The sequence below is a fragment of the Amphiprion ocellaris genome, chromosome 2 (assembly GCF_022539595.1).
Source record: "Amphiprion ocellaris isolate individual 3 ecotype Okinawa chromosome 2, ASM2253959v1, whole genome shotgun sequence".
Classification (NCBI taxonomy): Eukaryota; Metazoa; Chordata; class Actinopteri; family Pomacentridae; genus Amphiprion; species Amphiprion ocellaris.
The window spans coordinates 29,311,767-29,335,672 of record NC_072767.1 but is presented as its reverse complement, the minus strand read 5'-3'; the positions used below and the strand labels follow the sequence as shown (position 1 = coordinate 29,335,672).

Here is a 23,906-nt window from a genome sequence, read left to right as displayed (position 1 = left end):
GTGGAGACATGTGGCGGTGGTGTATTTGTGACAATAACAGGAAAAAAAAGAAAGAAATTTGAAGGAGCGGTGGCTAGGATTTAGGAATGGCGGCCCCCCGCTCCTGAATGAATGTATTGTCTTATTGTTTAAACAGCAGATTAATTTGAAAGTCTTCATCTGGCCTCCCTTAGAAAACAAACCCATAAGTTGCTTGTGCAAGCAGCTCATTATGACCCAAAGTTACTGATGTGTTCATGAACTGGTCAGAATTCTAAGCAAAGAGATAGACTGCGAGATTGTCTTGCTTCACCTGCAGTATGTCGTGGTAAAGACAAACGTCAGACGTAGAGCAAGCAGACATGCTATTGTGATGAATATGTCTTGTATTGTTATACGTAATTAATAGTCTACTGTCACCTTTGTCAACAGGCCCTCCAATGCTGTCATGTTCTGGTTTAACATAGTGGAGCAGATACAGAATCCTTACAGTGCTCGGACTTTGAATCTAAACTGTGTGCTGAAGGCCAGTGCTCCTTCACACCCTGCAGCTCATGACCTGTGTCTTAACAGATGAAGAATCACTCCATTTACTCTCTAAGACGGTCCGTTCAGCCACTTTAAGAGAAATCAATGTACTTCAGCCCCGCGGAGAGCAACGCTGTACAGACTCTGCCGTTCTGACCTACAAATGACTGCTCTGCTACCCCCAAAGGCTTTTCTGTGTTTTTCTGCTTTGCTTTGCTCGTGTGCATGCTGGTATGTGCAACACATGTGACAGGAAGACAAAGAGACATAGATAGCAAGGTATTTTAAGGACAATAATTCATGTGGTACAGCGTGTTTGTGGTTTGTTTGTCACAGAAAATTAAGCAGAGATCAAAACATGAACTAGAAGTTTTCTTAAGTCCTTGTTTAAGTGGTGATTTACTGTACTTGAGCATATTATCAGAGCAGTTCAGAGGTGCTTGGCAAGTAAATGTAGTTTAACCCTCTGAACCCCAAAACCCACAGGCAGATTTGGATGGCAAGCTGTCAGATTTCATGATCCTTTCCCAGACCAGATAAGATATGTGATCCCTCCAGCGAGTTCTTGGTCTACCCCTAGGTCTCCTCTCAGCTGACCATGCCCAGAAAACTTCCAAAGAAAGATACCTTGAAGGCTTTCTCAGCAGATGCATAAACCACCTCAGCTGGCTCCTTTCGGGTGACAAGGAGCAGCAACTCTACTCTGAGCTCCCTCCAGACATCTGACATCTTCAAAGCTTAGCCCAGTGACCCTACAGAGGAAATCCATTTCAACTGTTTGTATCAGCAATCTCATTCTTTCAGTTACTAACCAGAGCTCATGACCATACGTGAGGGCTGGAGAAAAGACAGACTGACGAATCAAGAGCTTTTCCGGCTCAGCTTCTATTCCACCACTTTGGTCTGTTACAACACCAGCATTACTGCTGATGCTGCACCAATCCATCCGTCCACCTCACACTCCATTTTATTGTCACTCATGAACACAATTTCAAGACACTTAAACTCCGTCGCTTGAGGCAGCAACTCACCCCCAACCCAGAGGAAGCAATCCACTGGTTTCTGCCACAGAACCATGGCCTTAGTCTTGGACATTCTGACTGTCATCATCTTCATCTTCTCCTCCTCTTTTTCACTTTTCAGTTTCATTTTAAAAAGTTTCCACTCCTGTAATTTGCATTTTATTGTTTTGAAACAGCTTTTTCCTTTTTTTTTTTTTTTTTTTAGCATTTTTCAGACATTATTTAAAACACTCTGAATTGCCTTTGTGTATGAAATGTACATCACAAATATATTTGCCAACATTTAAAAAGAGATTAGGAGTTGGGGGAGTTGCTGGATTAAAACTAAACCGGGTGCTAAGTTGTCCCTTAACTGCATTTAATTTACACGAAACATAATTCAGCAGTTTCAATTGTACACTGCAAACAACATTTCAAGAATTGTTTTTTTAAAGACACGCAAGACTTATTCCACTCACTAAACTCCTCCTGTGCCGCTCTGCACTGTAAATAGAAAGCATTTTAACTACGTGACACCATAGCAAACTGTTGGAACCAAAATCATTCAGTGACACTATCTCTTTTCTCTGTATCTTTCCATAGGAATCAGTTGTACAACCTTCCGGGAAAGACTCCTCAGTTTTCCATCCTCCAGTTTTCACAGGAAGCTGTCCTACATTGCAATGTCACCAGCAAAGCAGTCAAGTATAACTCTGCAAACAAAGAAGTACTTTGCCACAGCAACATGAACCAGTCACTGTCTCTCATCCTCAGGGCCATCCGGTCAGCAGAGAGGCTGGTGTGTTTCGGACTGGACTTGTTTGAGAATTACGGGAAATGATCTCGGCCGACAGACAACCTCGAGTGATCATGGATACAGTACGCTCAAAAGCAAAAGCTGCCACTGATCAGGTTAATAAAGTTTAATACATTGGAGATATTAAAACACAATTGACCTTATCCAATCTTGATATTACAGTCCTGGAAAAGTTGAGAATTCTAAGGGAATCCACTCACTGAGTGAGTGTTTCTGCTCAACAGAAAAGGCACTTGAACTCCCAAAGTGTAATTTGTTAGGAAAATTCATAATGTGTGGATCATTATCCATTTCCCCAATAACTAATATTGAATATGCACTCCAAATATAAAGCTGAAAAAACTTTTTTGAACGATTTTCATATCTAGAGTTGTGGGAAAAAAATCTGTTTTTTGATTGATGAATGTACTGAAACTAAGTTGTTGCACATAGCTCTTAGATATGCAAAAAATATTGACACAGTGGGGTCATTTAAATTGCACTAAACTGTCTTTTGATGAACACTAAAAGTAATAAAAGCATATGGTAATTTTTATATTATTTTTAATAATTTAATTAGATTTGCCTTCACCAGACAATTACTCTGTTGACTGGAAAGCTTTTATCCATCCTTCCGTGGGCAAATCTCAGCACAGAAGGTTTGGGGGAAAAAAAAACACAAAGCATCACTTTAGGAAATTATTATCTGATGAAGAAAAATTAGATCTCGTTTTGTAATAGTAAGGAAAATGTACAATATTTGAATTTTGTCTGGAGGTGTAGCCATGGTAGAGAAAGAGCTTCCATGTGTTTACACAGACTTGAAGACATTTGAGGTGGTTCTGGGTAGTGTGACTGTGACAGTGGCTGTTTGTGCCCTCAAAAGAAATTTTGGTTTTCTACAGCCTTGGTCCTTCCCATGATTGTGGCTATTCATTCTAACTTAGCGCCACATGCACTGCAGAAATTTGAGAAACACAACTATGTGTAGGATGTTGTGGTGGTTACCTCACAACAAAATGGTTTTAGGTTTGAACCAGCTGGCTGTCTGGGGTCTTCCTATGTGGAGTTTGCACGTTCTTGCTGTGCCTGTCGGGATTTTCTCTGCTCCCGCTACTGGCACAGTCCAAAGACATGCCTAGAAGATTAATTGGCAATTCTAAACTGACTGCAGGTGTAAGTGTGAGCATGCATGTCTGTTGTGTTAGGCTTGTGATGGACAGGTAATCCTTTCAGAGTGAATCCTGTGACCTGCCCGTTGTCAGCTGGAATAGGCTCCTGACCCCCGGGGTGTTCTAAATTAGATTTTCCATTTGGTCCAGTTGTACTGATTTCTAGCTGTCTAACCACATGGCTGGCTTGGTTGGCGAGGTCCCAAGGTTAAAGGCTCCATATGGTGGAAATCCATTTTTATATGTTTTGTCACCAGCAGTTTGTTTTACTTGCCAGTGCCGCTTCTGCTAACTCGTAAAGGTCTCAGACGCAAGACTAAAGAGTCTCCATGCATTCCTAGCATCTGAAGAACTGAAGATCCAGTGATTTGCTTTGTTTTCATTTCTTTTTATTAGTGTTATTTTGTCAGTCACTGAAAAAAGCAGACGCAGTGCCAGTCTTCTTCCTGAAGGGGGCGGGGACAGCAGCAGACCCTGGCATGAACTAGTTCTGTAAATGTAAATGAGAACAGCTTTATTGGAATTTTGGCTCTATTGAAATGCAGTATATGTGAGCATAGAGAGCAGGAGTGAAGTAAACAGATGTAAACACCAGCTGAGTTCACGTTTCACTGAAGCACAACAGGTGACATAAAGACACAGTACTTTGCAGGAAAATGCAATTATTTACTTCAATGGCTATTGGTTCCTCAGTTTCTTTGGAAGAACTGAATAAAATTCTTGTCGACTTGTAAAACTGAGAGGTCAACTAGTTGACGGGGGTTAGATGAATGGCAGTAATGCACCGTTTTCTCACAGCTTTTATTTTACACCTCCAAGTTTTTAAAGCATACAAGCACAGAATAAAAATGGATTTTCATCATACTGGACTTTTGATTAGCGAGTCTCTCTCTTTTCACATCTTCGAAGTTTGTGTTTCGACGTTAGGTGGTGAGTGCAAAGTTAGTGTTGAGAATGGCCAAAATCATGGGAAGGACACTTTTTTTTATTTCTATTTGGATGATTACGTAATTAGCACCTTCCAACTGTAATATTCTGAAACCCAGTTAACCGTAAGGGCCTTGTTTAACAAAAAGCCATTCTAGTATCAGCCTACCTAACATCAGACTTTACAGGAGCTGTACTAAAATCAGTGTAAGCCATGGCATCTCACTGTGTGGCTCATCACTTTTGATAAAGAGCAATAAGCTGCATTAAAAACAACAGAGCACGGACATTCAAGGAAACTACTTGAAGCAATAACAATGAAACTGTTCTAGTTGTGTGTTTAGACCTAGATGACTCTAATGAGCACAGCAACACAGACATAAAACCTGGTTCAGTAGTTGGGTTAGTGGTGCCTCTGGTTTGGCCTGTAGCCTAAAACAACACCCAGAGTAACTGGCAAGTGTGGAAGCTGGTGGGGAAGAGTCTTCTTGTTGCTCACACTCATTTGTCCTGCTGGTAAAACAGGTACAACTCCTCATTGTCAGGTGAAAAGAAGCAGTCAGTGTCTATCAGAGACTTTGCAAGAGGGATGGTGGTCTGGACCTGGCAGTGACAGAGATCAACAACTAGGCATGGGAGGCAAGGGGGGAATGGAAAAGTCAAAGAAGGGCATTGAAAAAGCTAATTTATACACATTTAAGAAGCTTCTTAACAGTCAGAATCATCCAGTGCTTAAAAACAGCCATACCGTTACTCAGAAACTCACTCCTGTGTAGCATTCAGAACAATCCTGCAGACTAAAAGCTCAAATGCTTGAGCACACAAGTGAAGTTTAACAGCAGAATGAGCTTCCCCATACACAGCAATGCCAGCTGGAAGCATTATACATTTACAACCATTATGCTTTGTTTGACAATTTCTATCTCCATTTGTCACTCTCTCCCATTTTCTCCGTGTCTGTGCTATACACTGCAAACTCTTAATGTTTTAAGTGGCAGCAGTCAGCGTTATCTCTCTGCCTCCTCTTTATTCTTCACACATTCTCTCCCTAATTACGTCTCCATCCAGCGATTTCTCTCATTGTGCAGCAGTTAGCTCTGCTCATGAAAAGAGATATTGGAGTTGAAGGCTGATTTGCTGGCTTTAACACCCCGCACAAGCTTCAGTAGACACCCGAGCGATAAATGCCTTTTTTGTTACTGTTTCATAGCTAATTAATATTATGAAATGGTATACAAAAAACACAATTATTGTGAGGAAGGGCAATAGTTGGTTTGTGGGTTTTTTTAGGCTATAACCAAATTGCTCGGCCTAAAAGCTGCAAACTGAAGATCAGCAGCTCTAGCAATTCTAAATAAAAGAACCATGAGATTAATTTTTCTTTTGTAGTTAGGCATGATGTTTGCTAGAGTAGCGTTTGTGAGAAAAAACAATGAGTAAAGCACAATTTATACGATAAAAAAAAAAAGTTTCCTACTTTAACTTATTTGTAATAGTTTGAATGTGATAGACTTTTTTAACATGATGGAAGGGTGGGAGGGCAGTGGATGGGCTCCGATTTCGCAGCTTGTAATTTCTTATTCAATCACAGATTTGTAGTAATGACACTCTTTTAAAACATTCTGAGGTGTGATTACGTAGTATGTGTGTAGTGTTTCCACAGTTGTAATGACGCATTCAAATAATTTTTAGCCTTGTTTTTTTTTTCTTTCAATTAATTGCAGTTAAATTTTTAGCAAAGATTTGATACACAAAATTTTGTAAGGTAAGCTGGTAATTTGTACCTAATTGTCCGATTTGTAAATAAACAGACTTGCAATACTGATTTTGGACAGAAAATTTTCAGGGATGAGAAATCAAATGCTTTAAATCATGTGCCTTTTAGCAATTAAAAAATGCTTTAATTCATTTAGCATAATGACAAGTGATGTACCAAAAAAAATTGAATAGATAGCAGGTGGAATCTGATCAGTTACCCACCATTGTGTTGATATATATGGTTTTCACTGTAATTTCTCCTGGTAGCATTACATTGCATTCAGACTGTATGCAAGGAAAGTTTTAGTGCTGCTGCAATTGCATATAAAGTCAACATTTCAGTTAGAAATAAAAGAGACCATCCAGTCTATCTGTTGCTGCGGCTAAACCAGGTGTAGTTTATGCATTAAATAAACTCAGACTGCAAAAAAGTACCCAAACTTTATCAACTGCATGAGTAGCACAATGTAAAAATGTGTTTAATGTTGAAACTGAATGCACCTTTTGAAAACTGGCTGTTGTCTGAACAAGATTCTTTGCTAAACTAGCCTGCCTAACAAGGTAACAAAGACAAAGTGATTCCGTGTCCTATTGTCATTAAGAAAAGAGTTTCAGAACAAAACCAGGTGCGTCAGAGGACTACAGTTACAGTCAGCATGTTACCACTTCTGATGAACAATTAAATAAAATTTTCAATACTTCATACTTTCACCATTTGGAAGAAAAGTTGCATTGTAGGTTGGTTGGTCTTTGTACACTTTGTAAATTCAATGTATTGCTAATTGTGTTTTATTTAATGGTGAGACAGATTGGTGGCGTCACTGTGACAGACTTTTCATACTGTAAGCAGTAAGCAGAGCCTCAAGTAGCAAACACACTGACTATAAAGGTTGGCTCTGTGCTGTATTTTAACAATCATAGTTCAGTCACGTAGGACTTACCCGCAAACTATGTAGCACTGACACAGATATAGTGCTACTATCAAGAAGAGAGCTGCAACTAACCCCAACACAAATCCCAATTTTAAGTTTAGATTGATGTATCTTTTGTGACAGAACGACGGCACACCTGATTAGTTTAAGAAGCACCGAAACATTAACAATACAATGATTCTTTCTGTTTTTGCTGTGTCTGGTGTAATTTTGGTAATCTTTTTGAAGACGACATGCCGTTCAAACCTGCTGGAAGATTTTAGGGTTCAGAAAGTTATTCTATTACCAGAATAGTTTGTGGTTAATTTCATAGTTGACAACTGATCAATTAATTGATTAACCTTTGCAGCTTAAATTGAGAAGTGATTTTAAGTCCAGTTGCCTTGATGTGTTACAGTACGACCAGTCTGCCTCACAGCGTGGCTCTTCTGCATCTGTTTTGGATTTTCATCTGTTTTGTTTTTTTTAATCGCATGAGCCATGCAAAATGTGATCATTACATTGATTATTGTGTTTTGACAGTTTCTACATTGCACTGTTGTACAAAAAGACCTAAAGAGGTCCTCAAACATTGTTGCTTAAAAAAGTTACAGGCATACTGAGGGTAAGAAGCACAAAGGTAAAGCATGGCGTGACATAAACGTGGTTGTCTGCAGTACAAAATGCATCATTGCACTACCAGGGTTCAGCCTACCTCTACAGAGGTCTCAACTCACAGGTTGGAAAACTTGACTTGGTTGGACCCTGAGCTGTCTGCTGTTTATAGTATTTATCAGAGAATCCGTACAGTTAGGTTGACCTAATATGCAAGATTAGATATTTTTTTTCAATTAAAATTAGATGATACTGGAAACTGCTGTGTTGTTGAATTTGCACAAAATTGTGAGTGTTCTCTTTGATGTTACTGAATTCTCCCAACCTTTGCATTTATGAGTGAATGCTCACACTGTTCTCGATTATTGGTTTTCTGAAATACCCTTTGAAAAGACAGTTTAAAACATATCTTGTTCGAAACCGTTGGAAAAGCTATGAAAATGCAACTTTTCAACAAGCCGACTCTTACTCTCAAACTGGATGCTGTTGTTAGTTGAATCATTCGATGATTCGGTATGGCCTGTTGTTTGTATGCATGACATTATAACATGATAACTAGCTTCTGCAGAAGTTTTGCTGGCATGGTTTTGTCCTTTTTACTGTTCGTGTCTTGTTGAAATTTTTAATGCAATAAAGATTGTCTTAAGCTTCTGTCTTTTTCCCTACTAGTGTCACATACAAAGAGAGAGGCTACAAAGGGCGTCATGTTTTTTGGTGCAGAATACTCAGCATGAGAAGATCCTGTAGATAAATTACACCAGTCACTTCAAATGCAAAGTAACATTAAAAACCTGCATCTGAGACAAACTTATGTATCCAAAAAGTTTGTGTGAGTTAATTTGGTAAATTGTGACAGGAAAAGTTCTTTTTTGTGTGAGATACCCTGCTTTTTCAGAGCATTTATAATACAAGATTATTTTTTTTAATAGCATGTTAAAGTTGAATAGTATTGTGTGGACTAATAATATGAAAAATATATATGCATGTAATTTCATGATAAATATCTTTACAAAATTGGAAACCCTTGGTTTAATGAGAAACTGGAGTTTTTAGTCACGATGACAGCAATGCAATACACAAAAAAAATACATAAATGAGGAAATAAAAATCTTAAAAAAGGAGATACTTAAAAATATTATTAAAAAGTTCTTTTAACCTGCTGATTTGACGATATACTTTTCTTTTTTCTCTTCTTACTATATTTCCTTTTTTTTATCTGCACATGTGCAGTTTTTTGAAAAAAATCAAAAAGTTTTAGAACACTAATGAAGATCTGTCTATTTGCATTCACTGAAGCTCTGAAAAATACAGATAAATTTCAGGATTTTCTGATATTTCATGTGCCTTTCTTTGGCTTATTGACAGCATGCACTTGAACTGCATTCCACAAAATTAATTAGGGAACATGCACTTTATTGTATATTATTTCTAGTTGATTTTTCATACCCAGGTTTGTTGTTAAAACTTATTTTCTAATAAAGTTCACATAATTATGTCTCATGTCGTGTGTACAAAATCTTTATGTATTGCCCAATTACAAACTAGGTAAAAACAACGCTTTTCATGCATTTTCAAACTTGCAAAAAGAAAGTGTTGGAAATAGACATTAGGAATTTTATGCAGATGTGTACATTTTTAATTAGTGTAGAAGAACTACTAAAGTAGTTTGCACTCGTTAATAAAGGGGCACCATCCTTAGTTTATCCGAGGAAACTATTAAACAAAATTTCAAGGAGACTTTAATTTAAATTAAATTGACCAGTCTGATATCTGAAAGTCGAGAATTCTGATTAAATTGACCGCAGTTCCCACACAGAGAAAAGCACGAGACCGTGTATTGGTTTAAATGAATTACATTTATTAACTATTCTACTAAGTCAATACATGGAAGCTATATACAGTGAAAAATATAGTGTGTGTGCGTGTGTCTGGTGAATGTGTGAAATCAGATTAAAGATCAAAGCACGTTAACCGCTGACAATATTTTTTTTTAAAGGAAGGGATCCCACCTTGTCAAAACAAACAATGGTTTATTCGTTCTACACAGTGAGCCATAAGCACCTATTGGAGGTATTGAAGTAGACTACAGTCACATATGAACATTACAACTACAGATATTCCTGTTGGACACTGAAGATATTGTGCTGCCATATTTGTATATTTAGTCTACATGTACTCAAAGGTGGATTAGGAGCATGTCATTAAATCAAATACTGTCAAACACCACAATTCACTCTAGTCTTCCTCTGCGACATCTTTAAAAGTATCTTCTGCCATTTCTAAACCAGCCAGGGTGTTTGGGAAGACACAAATCACACAAATATATTGTTTGTTTTGACCAGGTCGGATCCCTTTATTTCCTTTTTTAAAAAAAATATTGTCAGCGGTTAACGTGCTTTGAAATGACGGTTAGGACGTGGATGACTGAACGTGTTTTATTGTTGTCTGAGTGACTAGTTTTGACAACGCGGTCTCAGTTTTTTCCGATGTACTTTATCAGATCCAGCTGATGTTCTGATGTATTTTATCAGATCCAGCTGATGTTCTGCTGCGTGTTGTTCTGATGGGAGGCTGCTGAGGGTCTGAGTGTTTCTGAGAACAAACCCGAGTTAAAGCTGAAGTTCTGCTCTGGATCTGTTCCACTGAACACACAAACTAAAACACAACACAGCAGTGGACGTGCTTCTATGTTGTGGGCTTTCTTGGTGAGACAATAAATAGTTTTCTGACCCGTTCTTAACCAGGCAGCCTGTGTTAAGATGTGATTATCCCCAGTTGACATGGGCGTGATTCCTGAACAATCACCAGGTGTTAAACACCTGACAGAATGACAGTGATCTATATGGATGAAGCGGAATGCTTGCAGAGCTGATCGGTAGCACAATGAGTAAAACGGTGGTTTTGTAATTTTATCGCTGGATTACGTGGGTTCGAATCCTCTCACCGTACTTGAAAATACGTGTTTTTTTATTTCGGCACGCACATTTTTTTTTTTACTATCTGTAGATGATATTTACATGGATATAGACTTTATTAAGTAGTGATGCCGGCGTTTTTCGGCGAGGTCTTCTTTATCTGGTATCTTTATTTCACATAAATCCAGGTCTGACCGTGACGAATCTGCGGACGAAACATCTGGAGACGGAAACTATCGCCAGTTAACCTGATCACCAGTTAAACTGGAACACCACTCACTGTGCTGCATACAATTGCACACTACGTCGTACGATTGAGACAAGGAAACTTGGAGTGACTTTTCATAGGTAAGAATAGTTTTTGGCTCTTTTTTTCATTATTATATCTTGTTGAGAGCTTCCATTCTATGAGAGCTAACTAGTTAGCCACTAGCAAAACACTAACGCGAGCTAGCAGCTTGACATCCAAATACCAGACGATTAATAGTAGCTGTAGTATAGTTGTACAAGCAGTAGTAGTAATACTAAAAGTACAAGCAGCAGTAGTAGTATAAATAGCTGTTAGAGTCGTAGAAGTAGTATCAGCATTTGTAATAGTATTACAAGTTGTAGTAGCAGTGCCAGTATCAGCAGTAGTAGTTACTACTACTAGTAGTAGTCGCATTACTATTACTACCACCAATACTACCAATAGAAGTTATAAAGCCTAACTCATATCTATCCAGATTACCATCTATTTTCTTCCTCCAAACCGATTGTATGATTGGGATTACAGGCAATTCTTTAGGACTGCTCTCAAATAATTGAAATGTTACTAAACAAGGTTATACTTATCAAATTAAATAGCTCTGGTCTCCAGTATATTGGTGAATTCAGTTCTTTGTACTTAATTTATTAGCATGATTTCTTTTTAATTATGTTGTGTACAGACTTAATTACTTCTCTGTCTACTTTTCTTACTCCATGTAGGTTTCCCAGAGAATATGGGCTGAGGAGGAAGTTCAAGCTGCTCTGAGGAAAGAGGGGTTTGCTGCAAATGATGAGTGGGTGCTCTGCAGTGATCATTTTAAACCTGATGAGTTTGACAGGGCTGGGCAGGTTTGTTGGCTTAGACCTGGTGTCATTCCATCAGTGTTAAACTTCCCGGCTCATCTTGGAAGAGTACGTGCCAGAAAGACTACAACCAAGCAGCCTTGAGATCTTAGGCAGCGTCTCCCTGAGGTGGGTGTCGACGGTGTTCACAGTCAGGTCTGTGGTAATCCCATCAAAAAACAAAACAGAAAAAAATCTAGATTATAAATCAACATGTAACCAAAGCACTCTGTGTGTAACGCCATAGTATAGGATGTAGTTCAGAAAATGTCAAAGTATAGTATGCTTTACTCAAGAATAACATAGTATGGCCTGTAGTTCATAGTACAGCATGTTGGCAAGAAAAAACCCATAGATTATTATGTGGTTGAAAAAGTGCAAAATGATAGGATGTCGCCTAAAATTGTCATGCATGGTATTTCTTTCAAAAAATGTCATAGTGCAGTATATTTTCAAAATACTATGTAATTCAAGAAAACATCAGGGTATAATATGTCATCTAAAAAAATGCCATAGAATAATATTTCATTGCACAAGTAAAAGTATAGTAATTTTTTAAATTGTTCAAATTCTGATAATATGTTGCTAAGAGGGCTGCACAGTGGCGTAGTGGTTAGCACTTTCGCCTTGCAGCAAGAAGATCCCTGGTTCGCGTCCCGGCTTTCCCGGGATCTTTCTGCATGGAGTTTGCATGTTCTCCCTGTGCATGCGTGGGTTCTCTCCGGGTACTCCGGCTTCCTCCCACAGTCCAAAAATATGCTGAGGTTAATTGATTATTCTAAATTGCCCGTAGGTGTGAATGTGAGAGTGATTGTTTGTCTATATATGTAGCCCTGCGACAGACTGGCGACCTGTCTAGGGTGTCCCCTGCCTTCGCCCGAGTCAGCTGGGATAGGCTCCAGCACCCCCCCGCGACCCTAGTGAGGATTAAGCGGTGTATAGATAATGGATGGATGGATGTTGCTAAGAAACAACAAAAAAAAAAAATCATAGTAATATGTCAATTAAAAAAGCCTATAGTATAGCATGTCGCCCAACAAACGTCATAGTATAGCATGTCCCTCTAAAAACGTTATAGTATGGCCTTTGGTCCAGAAAACGTCCATAGTATGACATGTCGTCCAAAAACATCATAGTATAGCATGTCGCTCTAAAAACGTCATCGTATAGCCTTTGGTCCAAAAAACGTCATAGTATAGTGTGTCGCTCAAAAAACATCATAGTATAGCATAGGGCTGGGCGAAGTGGCCTAAAAAAAATCTCAGATTTTTTTCACAAAAAATCCTGATTCACGATTTATCCGATTTTTTTTTTTACCCCCTACCTAAAATCAATTTGCAGATGACAAAGAAATTGTTCAAAACAAGTTTCAATTTGAATAAACCCCGGCTTTTCCACAGTGTATATGGGCACCATATCTCTTGCAATATACATCGTGACTGCATCCGTGACAGCTTTCCACCAGGCTCCTTTCTTATCATACTGGATCATACTGGGGCGCACACTCTGAACTAGGGGAGCCCAGCAGGCAGGCGTTGGTGGCGGATGTTGATGAGAAAATCAATTTTCATTAAAACAAATCGACATTAAGTACAAAGTTGAATTAATCGATAAAATCGATTTATCGCCCAGCCCTAGAATAGCATGTCACTCAAAAAACGTCATAGAATAGCCTTTAGTCCAAAAAACGTCATAGTATACTATGTCGCTCTAAAAACGTCATAGTATAGCCTTTGGTCCAACAAACCACATAGTATAGTATGTCATCCAAAAAACGTCATAGTAGACCATGTCGCTCTAAAAACGTCAGAGTATAGCCTTTAGTCCACAGCTGTCTGAAGTAGGTGAGGAGCAACACAAAAACAGTTCAAACGCTGGTTTCCAGAGGGTTAGACGAGTATTTATTTGAAAGAGTAAGTTCACAACAACACAACATGTGAAGGGGTGAAAAGCAAATGGGTGTTAGTAAAATAAAAATAAATAAACAGAACTGAAAGTGAACTTCACGTTGACATTGATGGGCATTCCAACCAGGAACAAAGTAAAGGTAATCAATACGAAAAAAAAAACTCGTCCTGTTCACCTCTTAAAACCCAAAAACACACCACAGTAGCACCCTAAACTAAAACTACCAATGGGTTTCCTGTTTTCCTTTCTGAACAATTCAAAGGTCCCTCTCTATCTCCCCACATATCCACCAACCACTGGAACACATCTCCAAAGTTCTGCCAGGCCAGCTCAGCTTCCCCTCAGAAGAAGTGCCGCCACCTGCCAGATGAAGGAGCCTTTTGAGAGGCAGTTGGCATAGTGATTGGACTGTACTTTGGTCTGTTCCAATCCAGCTTCAGCTCCAGAGACGGCAGGCGGGACGAGTCAACGGAGGCCGGATGGACGAAGGCATGCAGCTGAGTACAATCCAGAAAACAACAGAGGAGGAGTGCAGCAGCCAAGGGCCAGAACAAGCAGAATAGCATGGTATGTCTCTTAGAAAACATCATAGTATAGCCTTTGGTATGAAAAAACGCCATCATATACATTGTATATTGTACAAATAACAAGTCAAAGGAAAGAGACATACATTGTAGAATTGTAGTAATTGGGCTGACTGATTTACTGATTATCAGCATTTTATTTTTTACTGATTTACGGTAATAAATAAATTTAAAAATGGCGCTACTTTGGCTCTGAACCTTTATCTACCTGTGGTCGCTCTGTCTTCTGGAGTGATTTGATTGGTTATACATCACGAATAAAACTCCTTTAATGTAACATCTGTAAACAAAACAAAAACGTATCAACAAAGTTTTCTGTTAGAGTTTGTGTTCTTCAAAGTTTAACTCCAAGATTTTAAATACTTTCATTTACTGCAAATGAATATCTACTCCAAATGTCTCAATAATAATCATTATCAGCCTTAAAAACCCACAAAACACCCCGCTATACTTGAACACACTTAGTACAGTCCGGTTCCCCCTTCTATAAATCTGCTTGGAATCATCCGCTTCCTGTTTGTCAAAGTGGCCTTCTACCTGGACAGGTTTTGTTGGAGCTCATGCAACAAACATTTTGGGTAACTGCACTTTAATATGGATGGATGACACTGAATTAGAGTCTGTTTTAATGAGACTGAGTTAAGATGTGTAGCTGTCATTAAATAGTAAATTATTTCTCAGAATTCACAGAAAAGTCTGAAATGTTTGCTAGGTTAGCATCCCACACGTTCTTTGGCTCAGCTAAAGCTAACTCTCTCCAACTTCTGGATCTCTTGAGTTGCTTGTTGTTAAAATACCTTGCTAGAGGTGCTGAAGCTCAGAAAGTCTGAGATGTTTGTTCAAAATTAGCTCATTCTCAAGTCTTATCTGAACTGTCCTCTTTTGTCTGAACTTTCCCTAAACTTAGGAGTTAATGACAGAGCAGCACATCCAGACTCAGTCTCATTTATGTAGAGATTAAACTTCAGTGTCATTCATTGATGTTAAAGTGCAGTTTTTCAAATGTTTGTTGCACATGCTCCCAACCAAACCAGTCCAGGTGGAAGACGATGTGAAGAGAAAGCTCCAGAGGATGAATATCACACATTTACGTTGGAAATAAATGTCCTTTAATTTGACATTGTCATGCAAATGATGTTCAAATCTTTGTTGAGTGTTTTGTTGATGTTGGTTTCTAAATGTTTTCTGACACTCTGCCCCAAAGATTAAAACCTTCTACGGCTCACAAGCTGCAACAATTCACACATTATCAACTATCTTTCTGACTAAACTAAGATAAAAAGTGAAAAACTCCCTGATTCCTGCATCATGAATGTAAATCGTTCTGGTTTTTATGACAGTAAACTGAATATATTTGGGTTTGGCATTTTATAAACCAAAACAAGAAATGAATTACTGGAGAAAACAATCAACAGATTAATGGACAAAGAAAATGTGTTTTCCAACATATATGGCTGAATTACTCCAACATTACAAGATACATACAATTTTAATTCAGTTTTATTTATATAACGCCAATTACAGGTCAATTTGTCTCAAGATGCTTTATTTTTATATTTTTTGTCATATTTAAAATATGACAAAGTAAGAAATTTAAACCTCTTGACTAATCCAATTTATTACTTGGTTTTTAAGAGATTAATCGACAATTAAAATAAGTTTCTCCACTAAAACTAATAAACATGAGGTCAAATAGAAGGAAGACTTTTAAATACTGCAGTCCCATGATGACAAGAATAAAGTTTGTCAACAAAAAGTAAATCTGCAGGTGGATTCCATGAAAGTCTTAATAAAGGATAATAAAGTGTGATACTAAAGGTTTGTGGTGCTAAAAATCTCCAAGTAAAGATATGAAGTTGAACATCTGGATGAAGGTTGATAAAAGTTGACCTTCCTTCATTTCTCTGGAGCAACTCCATGGATTTTATGGACGGTGGTTAAAGACCTGCTCTTCTAGTGGTTTTCCTTCTAGTCGCTGTAAAAAGTCAGTCCATCCTAGCCGACGTCAACATCTCGTCATGACAAGTTGTTCTGCCTCCGACCTGGTGGAAACTCCAGAAACTGGGGAAAACCTGTCGAGACTCGAAGAACTCGTGGAGACTCGAAGAACTCGTCGGGCGGGGGAAGGTGTGGTGGGCGGTGGGGGGAGGTGGGGGAGTAGAGGGGGGAGGCCGCCACCCACCTCCCCGCCTACTCTCCGCCCTGACTCCACCCAGACCCCGCCTTGGCTCCACCCACGTGGTCACTTCAGGAACTACGATGCCAAAGGGACGACGAAATTACTTCTTTTCATCTGATCTGTAGCTCAGTGAGTTAAGGATTTGCCTGTGGAGCTGCAGGTCGCTGGTTCAAGACCAGACCCTTCTTAAGTTTTATCAAAATCCTGACAAAGACAAACAAAGAAAGATGCCGGTGGTGGGTCTTGAACCTGCGACCCTCCACTCTGTAGTCTCTCCTCTTATCCCCCTGAGCTACTCGCTCAGATACTAAATTTTCTTTTTTTTGCGCATTTATCATCTATTTTTTGTCATTTTCGAGTTTTTTTTTTAACTCGAGTCTTGAGTCGACCGTTTTTCTCAGGAGGTTGGACTTCAGCCTTTGTGCTGGAGGGTGGAACCCTCAGTTCCAAGACTTTCCAAAGCCTCCACACCTCCCGAGTCCTCAGGACCTGAGCTTTCACACAGTCTGAGGGCTGAAATTTTCTAAGTCCCACAGTAGTTCTCTGTTAGTTTGAACCTTCAGACAGTCTGAGGACTGAACTTTTCTAAGTCCCACAGTAGTTCTCTGGTAGATTTAACTTTCAGACAGTCCAAGGACTGAAATCTTCCAAGTTCCTGAGTACTTCTCTGTTAGTTTGAACCTTCAGACAGTCTGAGGAATGAAATCGTAAAAGTTTCTCAGTACTTCTCTGTTAGTTTGAACCTTTAGACAGTCTGAGGACTGAAATCTTAAAAGTTTCTCAGTACTTCTGTGTTAGATTGAACTTTCTGGTTGACAGAAGCCTTAAAACTTGTGACCATGAGTCTTGATTTCACATTTAGACCATCAATCTGAGTTCTTCTCAGACCTCCACCTGTGGGTTTTTTAGAAATCCTGAACAAACTTTGATTCTCTTCACTGAACAGTAAACTTTGTGGAGATCAGACGGTAACATTAGTTTGATAAATGCCTTCAACTACTAGTAGACTTTATCTGGAAAGCAGTTTTCTGAAATGAGTTCTTAGTAAATCTGTCCACAATCAAACCAAGAACATAGAAAGAGGAAATGTTTGAAGAAACAACTTGATGTTTTGATTTCAGACTAGAAAACACTTGAAGACCTTTATCTGTTTTGGCTCTTTTTCATCCTTTTATTGTCTGTTCTGTTTAATTTGATCTTCTAAAGTCTAACTGGTGTCTTTTCAAATGTTTTGTCTTTAGTTTGATTCTTAAATGTTTAGTTTTGCTCTTTTCTCACCTTTTATTCTTTTCTAATGTCTGATTTAATTTCTAAATATTTTGTCATTTTAATGTTTAATGGTTATTGTTTCAAACGTTTTATCGGCTTCTTTGAAAAATTTCCTTTTCTTTCCCAGTGTTTAATTTTTCGATTAAATCTTTAAGGTTTTTCTTTTTAAATGTTTTACCACCTTTTAATGTTTAATTTTCTTTTTAAATGCTTCATTGCATTTTCTGTTTAATTCCTGTTTGAAGTTTTATTGTCTTTAAGATTTAATTTTGTAATTAAACATTTAATTTTTAATTAAATGTTTTGTCTTTTTAAAAGTTTAATAATCTAATTAAATATTTTGTATTTTCTAAAATGTTTAATATTCTTCTTGTTTAATTGTATTTTTTAAATGTTTAATTATGTAAAATATTTCATCTTTAATATTTGTTTAAAAATTTGTTTAATTTCATAATTACATGTTTTGTATCATTTTTAATTATCTAATTAAATATTTTGTCTGTTTAATATAATTGTGTTTAATGTTTAATTTTCTTTTGTTGTATTAAATGCTTTTTTCCTTTGATTTAATTGCTTTTTTAAACATAGTTTATTTCTTTAATCTCCTTTTTCTATGAAGATTTTTACCCCAACCTTAAAAATGAAACGAACCCTTCAATCACAATGAAAATACTTCTGTTGTCACAATTATGAGTTAGTCAATTATTCAGTTTATCGATTCAACTTTATTTGTTTAGCACCTTTCACACATGACAAAACTAAACAAGCAAAGAGAAAAAACTATGCTAAAACTATGATTAAAACTCAAATACATACATACATACATATATACATATACATATATATATATATATATATATACATATATACATATACATATACATATATATATATATATATATAAAAAGATTTAACATCATAAAATATGTTGTGTCCAGGGGATGGAGGGAGTTTATTGAAGTCTTCTTGGGCTCACATGGAAAATCATTTAAAATATAAACTTGATATTCAGCCTAAGGAAACTGGAAACTGCAGAGGGACAGAAGAACTAACAATATCTCCTGTTTTCTCCTTGAGTCGACTCTTGTGCTTTCAGACCAAAGAACTACAGACTTTTCACAACCTGCTCAAACTCTTGGTACAGGACCTCACCACACGGGTCAAGAAGGTTTCCGTCTCATTTCTACTCTGAAGCTCACCTTCTCCTTCTCAAACTGCTGATAAATGTTTCTCCTGCTCTAAAGTCTGGTCTCCAGAACTTCCTAAAAACTCTTAAAGTCTCTTCTGCTGCAGGTTGCTTTGTAGAACTTGCAGAAAACCTCACTAAACCACATGGAGGGGCCTCAAGATAGTCGTCCAAATGAAACTGTACAAAAACCAAACTAGCACAACACAAACACTAAAGTCTCCTGCAGCCTACCAGAGAACCTCTTTAAACAGAGAATCAGGACAGGAACTCTTACCTTGTGGACAACCAACGTTGGTTCACAAAGAAGAATACAGAATGTGTCTGACCAAAAACCTCTAAAGACTCACTACAGCCAAGATAAAGACACAACTCAGCTGCACTAAATCCACTAATCACTGCAAACATTAGCACCATGTGCTAACTGTGGCTAAACAACCACATTTACCAAGACAACTATCCAGTACAAAGCCCTAAAACACACCAAGAAACACATTAAAGACGATTTTACTGCTGGAAGCTGCAAGCCAACGCCTAAAGATCAAACTAGAGCAATGGAACCAAACCCGTTTCAGTGGTGAAGAGAAGCAGAGGAAATGTTTGCAGCCCAATAAAGCAGGAAGACACTGAGCTGCTCAGGTGTTCCTGATAACACTAAGCAGCCACCTGGACAGCCAATAGGAACACAGCTTACTGGAAGTCCAGAGGGCTGGCTTAGTGAAGGAAATTTATGGTTGAAGCAGAAAGTTAACAAAGAAAGCTGAAAACCACCTTCTGATACCTGAAATGTCTGAGTTTTCACACAAAGAACACCTGAACATGTCAAACTGGTTCCATAGTAGAACCATCATTGTAAAAACGTCATAGTATGGTGTGTTGCTCAAAAAACATTACGACCTGGTTGTCTAGGGTCGCGGAGGAGCAACACAAATAAATAATACATATCTGCTTGTATCCCTGCTTTCATGCTATTAGTATTTGTATGCTCATTATATGTCAATTGTGTATATGTCTAAGTATTTTAAATTATTTTTGTCATGCTTAATGATTCAGTTCAATGTACCTGTTTCTTGTAAATGGCAATAAACTCTATTCTGTTCTATTCTATCTCCGTGTATATAACAGTGTATAGCTGCTGAGAGAGAGAGTGAGATAAATATAAATTATTATTTCATTACCTTTACAATTAAATCTTTTGATCTAAAAACATATTTTCTATATATGTATATTTTTTTATCTTTCTCTTTTTTGTTCATATAGCTATATATCTAATTATTTACAATGTAAATTTTACATTTATATATGTAATGGCTGAACGTAGAAAGACTTTTTCCTTTTTTTTTTTAAAATCAAATGTTCTGTATTAATAGCACATGTTTTGACATTGACAATAAAGTAAACCACATGAAAATCGGTTGAGAAATGAGCAAATTATGATTTATTTTCAATGTACATGGATTGCTTTTATTGGGAACATTGCCCCCTCCAAGATAGCCGCCACGTAAGCATGTAGCTTAGCCGGCTGCTACAGTGTGCTAGCGTATCTAGTCTTCTATATATATCTATGTGCCAGCAGACGTCTGATGTAGGTACGCAGATGGCGTCTCGGTAGGCAGCCAGTGTTCAGTGCGCGGTCAGTGCGGTCTTCAGGGTTGATGAAAAATAACTTGTCTAATGGTGGCTCTCATTATGTTTTCTGTTGGTGTTAGCCAGGTAATACAAAAGGATTGTGAAAATTGAGAGCGGAGGCGTGGTGGAATTTAGAAAAAAATTTTAAAAAATTGATTTCTATTATTTCTTATTGGCTCATCAAAAAGGAGATTAAAGCATATAAGCTCAGGCTTATAATAAAAATGAGCAATGTCAAAATATGTCACAAAATTATAAAAGGATGACAAAAATGAGGCCGAGGGCCAAAGAAGAAGAGCGCCGAGACAAGTAAAAATTTAGGAGAAAAAAAATTAAAGCTATATGTAGGAAGACAGTGAAAAACTGAGACGTAAAGGAAGAGAAAAGACGGAAGAGATGAGAGCGAACAAAGGCAGTGTTTGCATTTTATCCCCTGAGGGTCTTTGGGGCGTAGGCCTATACCAGACGTGGAAAGAAGTTTTTCCTGCGAAACTCCTCTCCTTTGTTCTCACAAGGAGGGAAAACTGCATTTGTTAAGTCATATTAAAACACAATATTTTATGCGCACAAACACGATCTGTCCATCTCTCACCATGACCCATCAACATGGAACGAAACAGCAAGGATAACATGATCTAATAAATAAAATAGGCTACACTAGGCATAGAAACTAGATATAAAATATGCTTTAGATATTAAGAGTATATTCTATTGTGAGGATATGTGTTACATTTAATGTGTACAGTTACGAATGTTACCAACTTCACGTTTTACACTTTTAATCGATGATGATACAGTGGTTATTATTGAGTTCGTCCCGACATCGGTCAGCTATCCGATGTCACTAGGTGGCACTGTAGGTCCATGCAAGAAATGTGATTATTTCAGTAAAACCTTTACTTTGTCCCATATTACCTATAGATGTGAATTTTGGATAGGTGATAAAGGAACTCCTTATGGTGACTTTGGTATGCATAAAAACATAAAACAGATATCAGAAAACAGTTATTGAGTCCATGTATGTCTCAGTGTAAAAACGTGAGTCTTACTCCAGGTCCTTCTCATGGAATACAAGAAGAGTTTATGGCTTCTTTATCAGTTTCCCTCCTCACAGGGGAGGCTAGGGTGTCTGAATTCCTAAGAAGGAGGGGGTCCAAAATGAATAAAGTGGGGATCAGGAACATTCACAACTATATGAGAGTCACTGTGTCTTTTAAGTTGTGGTCCTCCAAAGTGTTAATGTCCTGTATGAAGCTTCATCCCTCCATAGGAGGTCTGAGATTCACACTTATGCTGAAAAGAAATGAATGTAGCACCATTTGCTCAAGAGAATTGCAGACCTTGAGGTTAATTACAGTGGTCCTCCTGTAATTCCCCTCTGGCGGTGATGGAGTTTCTTCTTGAGAACGGGAGGGTTCCCCATTCTGTGTAGTGTCCAAGGTGGCAGTTTTATGTGGGCTCTAGGTCCACAACCTTAACAAAAATGATTTGTTACCTGGTTTGGCCTCTTCCTTGGCATTCCAAAGAAAGCCAAGCTATGTAATCTACATTAGATAGTACAACATTTGCAAATTTAAACCAAAAAAATAAAAAATAAATAAAAAAAAGTAATACAAAATGTTTTGCTCTTTTTAGAAGTTATCAACTGGAGAAGTTTAATGGTTTTCTTTTAATTATATTTTGTAATCATTAATGTTCCAATTTCATCCAATTTTTTAAAAAATTACAATACATTGCTTGAAAGGACATTTTAAAAAATAATTCTCTGTCACACAAATCTACACTTCAGTTGCATTTGTATACACAAACCTTTCCCATTTTATACATCTGTATTCTGAAGATGTTTACGGGGGGGGGGGTTTCAGTCAGAGCTGGAATTTTATTCATAAAAACATGGTGTAAATGGATTTTCTTTCGGGCTGTTGACAGTATTTTCTGATTTATGGAGTGATAAATGGAGATATCCAAAATCCCCTCTGTGAACAATCTTCATTTTGAAGCTGGCCCTATTCAACGTTCAGATTTCAGTTCTCGAAATTAATGCAAATTAGCCCGTATTTAGATTAGTAATACTTCACTCATATTTAGACCTTAAATTTCAGATGACTTACAAAAATACAAATACAAAAAAATGTCTCATTAGAAGGAAGTTTGATGATATCTTACTATTATCACCTGTTGTTTCCCCTTGAGCTACATGATTTAATATTGAAAAACCTCTAATGTCCTGTAGGTGGCAGTAATGCAAGCTGCCATGAAACACCAACAAAGAAGAAGAGGAAGGAAAAAGAAGAGCAAGCTAAGTAAGTATGCAAAATGGCCGTCTACAGTCTCAAGTGTCTCATGTTTGCTCACTTGTTCTCGTATTTTTCAGTTTGAAGAGATAAGAGAACATTTATTTTTGTTGGTAACTATATATTCTGTTATTTTTACATTCAATGTTGTTGTATTTTATGTTTGACTGAGGCCCTGACTTGTATATTAGTTTTAGAAAGCAGGTGGTTTGGGTTAGAAACACCTGCTTTTGCATTTTCTGAAAGGTATGGTGCTCCCTTGAATAAAGCTTCGCAGTTAGTCCTTAGACCTAACTTAGTATGACCTGTATATTTGCACATGGTGTTTTAAGTGATTTATTATGGCAGCAGATCTAAGATTTAATATGGTCATTTAATATGACTGCACTATGCCACATTCTAACATAATCTCTGCAGATATTCTGAGTCATGTTTGCAACTGGCTTGTTATCTGTAGCGTTTTTACTGAGCGTTTTTGCTTTTGGACTTGTCAGATGGCATCTATGATTGCCTTGAACTATTTAGGTTTAGTTTAAATGCAGTGCAGTAGCAAGTAGACTGAGTCTGACCTGTTGACAGAGGACAGTGTGGCAGCCTGTATATGTAGTAATGTTTTTACCTTGATGACAAAAATGACTGCTTCCCAGACCACTACCATTGTGTAGTTTGACTTTACAATATTAAAATGAGAACTTAGCAGGATTCCAGGCAAACTTTTTACTCTGGTGTGCCTGTTTGTTTATCATTTAGGTGCAACCAAAAATTTTCATTGAGGCTTTTGACGTGGCAATTTGCGCAGCTACAGCAGCTTGCACATGTTTTAACAGAAGAGGCAAGGCTTAATTAAAAGGCATAACATACTGGCCAGGGCTTTACTTTGGTTGCCCTGATGAACCTAACTTTGTCATAAAATTTTTCCTGCACATTTCCTGTTGCACCCAGAACATTACACTTTAAGTGATGCCATTTTCAACAGCTCCTACAAACATTGGTAATTTCTTAACACATTCTAGAAATGATTGTTAACTGAAAAAAAGGTGCAGATAAATGTTTGGGTTTTTTTTCGGTTACTTATGGATGATCTTAGGCCCCCGGGTTCATGTCCTGGCCTGGGCTTGGAATCTTTCTGCATGTTCTCCATGTGCATGTGGGTTTTCTCTGGG

At 37.7% G+C, this 23,906-nt stretch overlaps 1 protein-coding gene and 1 long non-coding RNA gene across 5 annotated transcripts in view; both read left to right on the top strand.

Annotated features, from left to right (window-relative positions):
• The window catches only part of LOC111562694 (inactive N-acetylated-alpha-linked acidic dipeptidase-like protein 2), a 520,178-nt gene extending 511,840 nt beyond the window's left edge, over positions 1-8,338 (top strand). For all 4 annotated transcript variants that reach the window (XM_055016278.1, XM_055016281.1, XM_055016283.1 and 1 more), the window contains one exon: positions 2,112-8,338. In XM_055016278.1, the coding sequence (XP_054872253.1) occupies positions 2,112-2,349 (238 nt within the window). In that variant the 3' untranslated portion in view covers positions 2,350-8,338. The remainder of the gene's footprint in view (positions 1-2,111) is intronic.
• Positions 8,339-10,555: 2,217 nt separating this feature from the next.
• LOC129347376 (uncharacterized) lies at positions 10,556-16,287 on the top strand. The gene is made up of 3 exons (XR_008599453.1): positions 10,556-10,950; positions 11,572-11,823; positions 13,865-16,287. It is a non-coding gene; the product is annotated as an uncharacterized LOC129347376 (long non-coding RNA).
• The last annotated feature ends 7,619 nt before the right edge of the window (positions 16,288-23,906 follow it).